Raw genomic sequence first — 12,164 nt, 5'->3', positions numbered from 1 at the left:
GAACTATATGCAGTATAGCTCATAGTTCTAGCTAGGTCCAAGGTGGCAGCTTTATTATTTTTTCCAGCATCTTTTCATTCATTTGCACAGCTAGGAGAGTGGATGGGGCAAGTATTGTGTTCTCAACAAAAGGAAGACGTTTTATTTAAGATAACTCCAATTGGTGGCTGAATACGGTTGAACTTCTGATATGTTATTTAAAGGAGCTCACCGGGTTTGTTTTTTCTCTGTTGGTCATACACCCCACCCACACACACTCCACCCACATGCATCCCATCAAAACAAGCTCTCTTTTGATTTACTCATAACTGGGTTTACATCTAGAGCAATAGCATAGAAACATAAAAAGATTTACAGCACAGAAAGGGGCCTTTCAGCCCGTTATGTCTCTGTGGCTGAGAAGAGCTATCCAGCCTACTTCTACCTTCCAGCTTTTGTTCCATGTTCTGTAGGTTACAGCATCTTGAGCACATATCCAAATATCTTTTAAATGCCATGAGAGTTTCTGCCTCACCATCCTTTTTATGTAGTTAATTCCAGGCCCTTCTGGGACAAAAAAATAACTTCTCAACGACTCTCTAATCCTTCAACAATTACTTTAAGTCTATGCCTTCTGGTTATTGATTGTTCTGTTGATGGAAATATGTCCTTTCTATCCATTTTATTGGGCAACTCATAATTTTATACACCTCATTTAAATCCCTGCACAATCTCCTCTGTTTCAAAGACAGGACCCCCAGCCTATCCAATCTTTCCTCATAGCTAAAACTCTCCTTCACTGGCAACATCCTCCTAAATCTTCTCCGTATCCCCTCTAATCTGATCACACCCTTCCTGAAATATGGTGACCAAAACCAAACTAGTCTAAGGTGGCATCTGTATTGTCTTTCCATAACCAAAAATGAGAGAAAATTGTTAATGTTGTATGCTGTTCGTTTTTTTTGTAAATTAAACAAGCTTGTTGGTTTGAGGTCATGCCTCATCTCAGTAATGCTCTTCAGCCCCTCTTCTTGAAGAGTTGTATGCGCAGGGCAGCACATTCGACAGTATAGTAGCTGGTAATATGGTCCCAGGGTCATGCTGTCATTTTAACTCGGTTCTGATCAGCATAAGGTACGTTATAGGGTATGCAACTTATGAGTGACCTTGCTGATGAATCATGTAAAAATCTGAAAGTTGTGATGTGGTCTAAGATTTAATATTGTTCGTTTAACCAACTCAGCAGAGTTCTTTCACTGTGTGCAGCAACTAAAGCTGGACACAGATTACAATAACCTGTCAGAGCCTTACCTTGCCTAAATATATGATTCTTTGTATTAAATGGCCCTAGCAGTACAGCCTAAAAATGTATTTGCTTTCTCCTATTGATTATGCATCTTTAACCAATTATTGACTGCTACCTTTAATTGGTACTCCTGCATTGTGTGAACATTCCAAGAGTTTCCTATCTTCCGGCAGTCACTGTACATATCCATATTAAATAGCATGTGCCACACACAAGCTCTTTTGCTTAACTTATCTTACTTAACCTGTAACCTTCTCATTTGGTCTGACTTATGAACTTCTCCATTTCCTTGAGAAACCATGGGTAAATGGTATTGGGTTCAACAGAGCAATTAATCTTGGTGAAAATGACGTAGTTATAGTCTCACACCTAGCCTGTGCTACTGGGCCCATGGTATCATGTCGGAAAGGAAAACTGATGCAAAGAATCTGTTCAGTTCATCGGAAAATCTTATCTTCATACAAACCCCGGCAAATCTTTCAAAGGACTAATTGTCCTCTGACTTTTAACATAGTTAGACTAGGCTTTGCATCAGTATTGCAATTGTACTTTTTTTTAATGCCACTTCAGCATTCTTAATATAGAACCATTTATTGTATGCTAAAGTGAATTTATCCACATTCAAATAAAAATGTGAAGCATGTAATTTTTCTTGTATTATTGTAGAATATTAAACATTGGGCAGAATTTTGCCCTTGGATGGCGGGTGGGTCCCACTGGTTCGGTGACGGGCGGACAGCCGATCCCCGCCACCGAAATGGGGCCTGCCGCCATTTTGAGTGAGCTGGCCAATTAAGGCCCACCCAGTGGCCTGCCCGACAGGAAGCACATAACGCTTCCTGTGCAAGGGGGGTGCTGGGATTCCCCATCTATCAAGAAAGTCCTGTCTCAAGAAGAATACTGACAGGTAAGAAAATAGAAAAATTAAAAATTTATTAACATGTCCCCCTCGTGATAATGTCACACGAGATGGGACATGTTAATAAAAATGACATAAACTTTATTAAACTTTTTAAAAACGGACATGAAATCTCATCCCTCCAGTGGATGAGATTTCATGCTTTATAGAAGCCCGCTCGGGCTCCTGGCCTGCCCGCCGGCCTTAAGGCTGGACGGGCAGGTCTTTAATTATCTTAATTAGCCTGTCAATGGCCTTAATTGGCCATTGACAGTCGGTGGGTGGACAGCTGATTTTGCTGTCTGCCCACCTTCTTAAAAATTTAAAGGGACTGGGATGACATCGAGGGTTCCTCCCGACATCATCCCGCGTCATTTTCCTGTCGGTCCCGCCCCCAAATTGCCAACAGGAAAATTCAGGCCATTATGATTTAAATGATGGATTAATCATCTTTCTTGGTTATTTATCCTGAAGAAATATTGTCTTCTCATTCTATAAAACGTTATCCAGGTTACAGACACAATGAATTCAATGTTTTAGTTATTTTGCGCCATTTTCGATACTATTGTGTCAATTGGAGTTCAAATGTCTATAATGTATGCTTCATGTTGTGGAGTTTTCCACTGTTCCAGAACGTGAACTGCTGAACTAAAGAAAAAAAATCCAGCTTTTATTATGTTGTTTATTTATGTCGGGTTTTGTATAATTCATGTTTTTCTGATTAGCTTGCAGGTAGTTTCCTGACCCTTAAGACTGCTGAAAAGTTTTGTAATTCATAGTAACAATTAATAATGTTAAACATTTGACATAGAACAGGGAGACAAAACAAATTGTGTGACTTTGCGCTTGCACAAACTAGACATTGACTTTGATATTTTGTTATCTTTGTTTTGCAATCTATATTTTCATCAGTTACAGTACAGACATGCACATTCAGCATTCATATTAGAGGTTACATATGGATATATAAGTTAGGAACAGGCCACTCAGTTAAGCTCAATTGGGTTGTAGTGGCCTCCAGAACCTGGAGATTTAATTACACGTTTTCTGTTATAATAATTATAGCCTCAGTCAGTTGAACTAAGCAATTACAAGCTAAAGGGGAAGATTTCCTCTGTGCATATGTGTAATTAAATCATAGTCATAAATTATAGAGGCCAAGTTTATTACATAATGCACAGAAGGAATCTTCCCCCCAAGAGAGCCATTGCAAAGCCATCATTGCAGATCAATACTGCTACATGAGTCACAGGAGTGTAAACTGAAAAGTTTATTCTTTCATGTCTGCATTTATTGTTGAAGTATACATCAAAAGCACCAATAGAGACCTTCGTTTTTTCAATGCATCCATAGTACCACAGAAACAAGTGATAGTGAAGATTTAGAGAGAATTAAAATGGGTTTTAGCAAGTATGATGCAATTTTGTTTTGTGGTATATCCAGACAAAATTGTTAAGTGTAACCAGTCATTGAGACAGACAACCTTTTTTGTTGCGATGATGGTCCCAATTGAAAGCTAGATGAATAAACAGGACTTTATTTAGTAAATGCAATTAATATATTTTCTGTTGCATATATAGCCAATCACAGATTAACATTTCCAAAAATAAGTCTATGATGTTTTTTTATCAAGTTTATTTGTTTGCACTAAAATGTACTATGCTGTATTTACTAATTTTGAATGTGATGCTTTTGAGTTAAACTGCTCTTCCATCCGGTGACAGAGCAATGGAATATTCTTTCCACTTTTACCCATGTCTGTATCACACTTCTGAATCAGTTCAATACAGAATTTCCTACTCTGTCCAGCATTAAGCAATGGTTCAAACTCTGAAGCATCCCTACTGCACTGTGTAACATTCCTGCTTCCGACAATGGCCATGTTACGAACAATATTGTGGTATGAATTTTTATCCATTGGATTAAGACTAGCCAAAATTATTTCACTTAGGGCTCCTAGATTAAGAGCAGACTCATCGTTCAAACCCAAGGCCAGAAAGTGTTGAGATAATGGTTTGACCCTATGAACCACACGATTTTCCTTAGTTTTGAATGGTAACTTATAAAGTACATTTGTTTGAATGATCAATTTAATAAATTTGCTTTTCTCATTAATTACCATATTATTTTTGGAAAAAGACTTTACAGTTTAGTAATATGTTCATAATTTTGTTTCAGATTTTTCTTGAAGATATCAGAGTTATTTGAAAAAACAAGGGTATGTCAATTTTGACTTGCATGCATCTAGTTTGACTAACTTCCCAAATTTTGAAACTTAGCTGAACTTTCCTTCATAGGTCTTTGTTCATAAGCCATAGGACTATTACCACCTTATTCAGCATTTAAAGGGTGACCAAAAGCTTGTATGAAGGAAATGGGTTTTTGAGGAGGAAACATGGAGGAAGAGGGATTCAGGGAGGGAACTCCAGCGTGTGGGGCCAGGTTAGCTGAAGACATGGCTATCAGTGGTGAGATGAGGGGAAAGGAGGATGTGCAAAAGCCAGAGTCGGAAGAATGAAGAGTTTGCGGGAGGTTAGGGTGTTGTTGGGGCTGGTCGAAGTTAATAGAGCTAGGGGTGGGCAAGGCCATGAAGGGATTGAAACATAAGGATTAAAATTTTAAATGTGTGGGTGATTGTGAGCCAAAGTAGGTTAGTGAGATCAGGGGTGATGGGTGAATGAGGCTAAGAGCAGCAGGGTTTGGATGAGCTGAAGTTTAGGAGCATGAAGGGAGGGACGCTAACTAGGAGTAATTGATTGATTGATTGGAGGTGAAAGGGCAATAGTTGAAGGGTGAGCTCCCATCATGGAGGAGGTCAGCAAAGTTACAAGGATGAGAGTAGGGAAGGATATGGGGTCAGACCCTAAGCTCTAGATCATATGGGATGCTGAGTTTGCAAAATAGCCCAGGTCAGCCCGACAAAAATGGCTGGAGAAACAGATGGAATTAGTTTGTGGTCAGGGATGAAGGTGATGGCTCTGGCCTTCCAATGTTTAATTGGAAAATAATTACAGTTTGTCTGTAATTAGATGTCGGACAGTTTGACAGCATAGACTTTGGAGTTGGGAAAGGTGGGGGAGGAGATAGAACTGTCATCAGTGTTTATGTAAAGGCTAAACCCATGTCTTTGAATGGCAATGTCAAGAAGTAGCATGCAGATGAGGACGAGGAGTCAGTGTCTAGGGTAGACCTTTATGGGAATACTGATGTATTGCTTGAGATGTCCTGGCTATGATTCAATAAGTAAGAATGTATCAAATGAGGTAAGCCCCACTGAGTTGATGCAACAGAGGACAGTCTTGGAGGAGGATGGTGTCAACAGCTGCAGCGAGGAGGGATAATTCATCATTGGATGAAGGTTTGGAAGATCAGTTGATCGAGGGGTGGTGTTTTCAAGAGGGTTCTTAAGAGGGGTACCTTTGAAAGGGAGGGGAACAAACTCAGAATTGAGGGAATCATTTACAATGTCACCTAGCATAGGGACCAGGGAATGAAGTTGGATGGTCAACAGTTTTTGTAGGAAAGGAATCGAGGGAAGTAGGTGGAACAAGATGAGCTCGGCGAATGCACTTGGGGCGATAGGAGAGAAAATGTGAAAGTGTAGAGCTAGGACAGGGAGGAAGCTGGGCATGATTTGGCTTGGTGGGAAGAGGGGAAGGAGCAGAGTGACAGCTATTCTTGAACCACTTATGTTTGTTGAAAGGTGAGAGTGGAGGGGGAGAAGAGAAGTTTAAGGAGATAGATGGCAGTATAAAAATTATGAATGTTGTCTTTACGCTGCTAAATGATCCTGGAGTCATGGGTGATTTTGCTGGTGGAAAGTGAGGCCCAATAGCTCATGATGTGCTCCAACCAAATCTGGTGTTGGACAGCTAAACTAGTTGTGCGCTAGATATGTTGAAGTCTGTACCCCTTGAACTTGAGGGAGTGATGATGATCCCTTAGCAGTGGGAATGACCCAGATCAGGAAAGCAAAGTTTTTATAGAGACAAGGGCATCAAAGGTAGAGGTGAAGTAGTAGAAGAGCAAATTGATGGCTGCAGAAGTATTGCAGTAAATCAAATGCCAGAAGTTAAGCAATTGGGAGTTCAAAAGTACAATTGTAAATAATTTGGGAGTTTTGCTCCAGCGGGTGGGCCGACGTGTTTGGTGGATGACGTGGTTATAGAAAGTGGTTGAAGATGGCCTTATTGATAATCAGACCATGGAAGCACAGAGAACAAGATCTAGGGTGTGACAGTGGATTTGGTTAGGAGTTATCTAGAGGAAGTAGTTTAGGGGAATAAGAGTGTGTGTTAATTTGCAGGAGCGAGAGTTGAGAAGGAGGTTGAAATTAGTGACGAGAAATAATTACTCATTGCATAGGCTGAGGGGGGGGAAACAAAGAAGGATAGCTTGGTGAAAAACTTTGAAAGTCAATGAGCATTTTAAAGAAGTTGAGCAGATTGAGGTGTTCAAAGAAGGAGAAGGTGCCAGAAGAGTAGGTAGCGACACCAAAGTAAAGAATAAATTTTCTAGACAGGCCTGTTTTAATGGACAATTTCCCAGCATGTGGCTCTAGTGTGCATTGTGAGTGCAGAGCTGGGCAATCTTCCCTTTGACTTCCTGCTAGCTCTGGGACCTTACTTTATTGGGAATTTATAGATGTTAACCTACAAACTACCAGTGTTCAATGTGTGGACATAAACTGCTTGTGATATTAGGCTGTGATCGGTCATTAAATTTATTTCAGTATGGTTTATAGTGAAGTTTCTGCATTCATGAGTCTTGGCTACAAACTCGTAGGAGTAATTGTCTGAACATGGTTGACTGATTGATACATATAAGGGGAAAGTTGGAGGAAAATACAATTGAAGGAGATAGGTGTGATAGTCTCCTTCTATACTATAATTTCCCCTTTATATCATCTCTAACTTAAACTAGCATATTGGTTAAAAAAATCAATTACATTTATTTGCAGTTACATTTGCTGCTTTGCCATTTTTGCTTTTTTTTACCTTGGCTGTTATAAGGAATAATTTATTATGTAATCATGTTCTGCTTGATGCTTCAAATAAGTAACATTCTGTGCTAAAATTATAACCAGATATCTCTTTTTCCATTGTGAAGAATGCAGTGAATTGAAAAGTGTGTTTTTTGTGTTTCTTTGAAAACATACAATATTTGAAAACTTAGTATTTTACTGCAGGAGGTTTCAGGATATTTATAAATTAACTATATCCAAAAAGTCAAGGTAAGCATTTGTGTAGTTACCCATTTATTAGAAATGGGTACAAAAGATTAGCTACAATTACCTATTTGGCAGGTATGCATGAACCTGTTTTAAGCATTCAGTTTAGATAAACTATTATATTATATAACATTTTTTGAAAAATATAGGCTAGTGATTTTGATAATAGATGGTTTGGTTCAAGCTTCTCTGACCCAACATGCAGAGGTTGCTAACATTTTCTTTTTGATTTCTTGCATTTCATTTCCAGAAAATAGAGGCACGAGTGTCGGCAGATGAAGACCTGAAACTTTCTGATCTTTTGAGGTATTACTTAAGGGAATCGCAAGCTGGTAAGGTAAATTATTTTTTAACCAGTTACTGTTTTTTTTATAAAATTTGGTATTTTCTGATATTTTTTGGCTGTTTCCTTAATTTTTTTGGGTTTAACCAGTGAATGGCACAGACCAGGATGATCACAGATTCAAAGGGAGAAAGACTAATTTTAACTGCCAGTGGGGATTTGGTGGGAAACCATTTTAGTTAGTTTTCTGTGTTAATTCTAATAATTGTATGTTGAGGAAGAATGAGTCTGAAGCTAGCCTGTACCTTAAAGCAGGTTTATTTCCAAGACAGCAAAGCAAAGTCACTGACTCTAGTTCCTTCCAGACACTGAGTAACTCTTTCGAGTACAAGCACATTTCCATCTGTCATTTCAGATGAAGTTACATTGTTTCATCGTTTGCCATTGTGAGATTTGAACTCTTGATCTTGGGGTTACAAACCCAGTACCGTAACCATAACCACTTGGCTATTTAGGCCAAGCCCAGACACTGAGTATATACACTGTTTATGTACTCTTACAATGATTCCCTAATCGTTCCCCAACTGGGGACAGCTGTGCTTTTTTACCAATTTAAAGCATGCATTTCATTGCAACCCAAATTTAACATTAACATCCTGAACACCCACAGTAGTATGAGGCCACAATGACTTTAACCACAAAGCATCTTTAAGGTGCCATTGGTCCATTTCCTGCTTGGAATAGGTAGGAAGCAATTGTTGGTTTCTGGAATGTGGCACCATTCCGGCCTCACAAAGAAAAACAAATAAAGTTATCTGGAGGCTGTAAAGTCCTATTCACAACCCCCTCTTGACCTTGCCATCTCACCTGGTCTTGCTGGCCCCATCATATCAATTACAGATGAAGCCGTCTCTGATCACTTCCTTATATCACTCACCAGCCACATATCCCTTCCACGCCCTAATCCTACCCTCTCCTGTATCCATACCTGGAAAACTACTATCCTCAATTCACTTACAACTGCACTTTCAAAATCCCAACTATCCAGCCTTTGGTCTGCCATTTGCTGCAACGTTTCTTAAGTTACTGATTTACTCAGTCGCACCCTCATCTCTGAGGTCCTAGTCCCAAGAAAGCTGTTACAACCTCTCACCTTGGCCATTCCCCAGGATAACCCTGGAATGCAAAGATAACCACCTGGCTTCTTTTCTCTATTGCAAACCATCTTCTTAAACCCCTCTACTCTATCCCTCCACTCTCATGTCCAACAACAAGTTGACTTCTTAGTCACTAAGATTGAGATAATCTGATAGCTGCCTTAGCTGCATTCCTCTCACTGGATAACTTCCTTTGATGCTCCCTCCTGCTCTAGCACTGAACTCGCATATTTTCTCTAGTTTTTCTTCTATCTCAGTTATACCCTCTTTGAGTTTGTCTTGACGATGAGACCTATCTTCTGTTCCCTCGATCCTAATCCCCCTGACCATCAAAAGTCCCCTCCAGAGCTGCATGTTAGGTGATATTTTAAACAGAGCTCTCTTCAGGTGTTGTGTCCCTCTTTCCCTCTTTAAGTCTGACATCATCACCCCTCTCTTCAAAAAGAAATAATCTTTGATCCCACAGTCCTTGCAAAGCACTGTCCCATTTCCAATCTCCCTTTCCACTCAAATGTCCTTGAACATGTTTTTGCCTCCCAAATCTGTTCCTATCTTCCCCAGTACTCCATGTTTGAAACCTTCCAATCAGGATTCCATCCCTGCCTCAGTACCCGAACAGCTCTTATCAAGGTCACAAATGACATCCAGTGTCACTGTGACAAAGGTAAACTTTCCCTCCTCATCCTTCTCTACCTGTCTGTAGCCTTTGACATAGTTCACCGCACCATTGTCCTCCAGTGCCTCTCCACTGTCACCAGCTGGGTGGGAAGGCTGTCAAGTGGTTCCATTCTTATCTATCTAATCATGGCTGGAGAAGCACTTGCAATGGCTCCTCTTCCTGCCATTCCCCCTGGGATCAACCCTTAGCCCCCCCTATTTCTCATCTACATGCTGCTCCTTGGTGACATCATTCAAGGGCACAGCATTAAGTTTGACATGTATACTCATGATACCCAGCTGTACCTTGCCACCACCACTCTTGACTCCTCCACTGTTGCTAAATTATCAAATTGCTTATTCGACAGCCAATACTGGATAGGCAGAAGTTTACCCCCAATTAAATGTTGGAAGACTGAAGCCATCGTTTTTGGTCCTCATTCCAAATTCTGTTCGCTCAGCACCGACTCCATTCCTCTCCCTGGCAACAGTCCATTCGCAGCTTTTGAGTTACATCTGACCCTGAGATGAGCTTCCATCACTATTCATGCCATCACTAAGACTGCATATTTCTACTTCCGTAACTGTGCCCCGTCTCAGCTCATCTGCTAAAAACCTCATTCATGCCTTTGTTGCCTCTAGATTAGACTATTCCATGGTTGCTTTCCCAGTTCTACCCTCTGTAAACTTGAGGTCATCCAAAACTTGGTGCATGTTAAGACACAGGCAACTAAGTCTCATTCTCCTATCACTTCTGTGCTCGCTACATACATTGGCTGCCGGTCAAGCAACATCTTGACATTAAAATTCTCGTCCTTGTTTTCAAATCCTTCCATGTCCTTGCCACCCCCCATTTCTGTAATTTCCTCCAGCCTTACAACCCACCAAGATAACTTCGTCACAATTCACTGGGGATAGTGCTTTGCAATATCAAGGCCCACTACTCCCTGAGCTGCAACAAATGTGAACAGTTTGATCAAACAACCAATTGGTTAATTTAGGTTAACAGAATACGAGCACCAGGTTTGTAAACTTAATAAGTATATAACTGTTTGTTGAACAAATTGTCTTCAACCAGTGGAAAAAGAAAGAAATATGAAATGCTAATTTCTAACTCTATAACCGAAACTCTACTTAAATCCTTATACACAAACACATATAAGGCACACAAAAATATGGTTTTGAGGGTGGGATAAAACAGTTCAATAGCACCAATTCTGGAGTACAAGATTCAATGGGTTGATTTTGATCGATGTCTTCAAAACTCCTTTCAATTCTTGTGGATGACACGAGTGATCTTCCAGCACTTTCAGTATTTAGTTCACTGGTTGAGCACTTGCCTTTCAATGTCTCTAACAGTGATTTTTTCCCCTTTGCCTCTTGACAGGGGTTTTTCAGAGAGAGCGCGGTTATAGAGACATGAGGGAAAAAAACAAAACCAACTAGCTATTATTGTAGAATTACTGGAATCTTAACATACAGGAGAAAGGTTTTAGGTTTTTTCTCTTTTCCAGCTGGGAGCTTATCTGCTGCACTGCTCTCACACAAGCCCTGGTCACCTGGTTAGGAGCCAATTAAATGTTGCCAGGCAGTTCCCCGTTAGACCAGACTCCTCCTCAGCACCATCCTGTCTTTCTTGGCACACTCTGTTCCAGGACAGCAACACTGTATATATTCCTTACTCTGTTCCAGTAGACATGTCTTTCAAACAGTACCCATTGTAATTTTAATCCACAGTCCAACAGAAATAAAAAGATATGTTCTTTACAATCTACTTCCCTCTAATTCTGGCCTCTTGTGCATTCCCAATTATAATTATTCCACCACTGGGGATCGTGCCTTCAGTTGCCTTGGCCCCAAGTTATATAATTCCACCCCCTCATCTCCCTACCTCACTTTCCTCCTTTGAATACTCCTTAAAACCTACTTCTTTGACCAAGCTTTTGGCCATCTGATAATATCTCCTTATGTTGCTCAGTGTCATATTTTGTTTTATTATGCTCTTGTGAAGTGCCTTGGGACATTGCATTGTGTCAAAGATGCCATATTGTGTATAAGTTGCTGGCATCTTTCAACTTTCGGAACCTTCTCAATGCTGGCCTCCAATTGGCGGGAAAGCTGAAGTTAGAATCATTGTTGGGCTTATTGACATCATCAGACTGCAATTAGCAGATATGATTTAGGAATCTGCCAGCTCTGGGTAGGTGGCATAGTGTCTTAATGTCTATTAAAATGAGGAACATGAGGATGTTGGAGGTTTTCCAGTTGGTAAGTAACCTAGAGCATTTTAATTGCCCGCCTGCTTGGTTTTGGTGGGCAAGGAAGGTTAAAATCCACCCTTACACCCCTTAGCCCAGATATCTGCTTGGTGCCATGTTAACTGCTTTCAGCCAAGGAAAGAATATTGGTACTACATTAGGCCTTTGACAAATTGTGTTAAATTGTATTTTTATTCCTTTAGCAGCATGTTTCAATGCACTTAATGTGTTTTAAAGGAAAATCAGTGCGGATTCTTGCTCCTAATGTCAGTGTGATGTGAAATGTCAAACACCCCAATTTTCTTTTGGTGCACCTTCATTATATGTTAATGGCTGGTACCCGACATTACTGGAACCCATACATGGTGACTGCTTGCGGGGGAGCAGAAAATCTGG

At 40.2% G+C, this 12,164-nt stretch overlaps 1 protein-coding gene across 5 annotated transcripts in view; it reads left to right on the top strand.

Moving 5' to 3' along the window:
• Positions 1-12,164, top strand: part of snx6 (sorting nexin 6) — a 54,818-nt gene that overhangs the window by 28,393 nt on the left and 14,261 nt on the right. For all 5 annotated transcript variants that reach the window (XM_041214411.1, XM_041214410.1, XM_041214409.1 and 2 more), the window contains 2 exons: positions 4,362-4,401; positions 7,664-7,750. In XM_041214411.1, the coding sequence (XP_041070345.1) occupies positions 4,362-4,401; positions 7,664-7,750 (127 nt within the window). The remainder of the gene's footprint in view (positions 1-4,361; positions 4,402-7,663; positions 7,751-12,164) is intronic.

Source organism: Carcharodon carcharias, chromosome 20, assembly GCF_017639515.1.
Source record: "Carcharodon carcharias isolate sCarCar2 chromosome 20, sCarCar2.pri, whole genome shotgun sequence".
Classification (NCBI taxonomy): Eukaryota; Metazoa; Chordata; class Chondrichthyes; order Lamniformes; family Lamnidae; genus Carcharodon; species Carcharodon carcharias.
The sequence above is the reverse complement of the archived record's forward strand: the minus strand, read 5'-3'. Positions and strand labels throughout refer to the sequence as shown.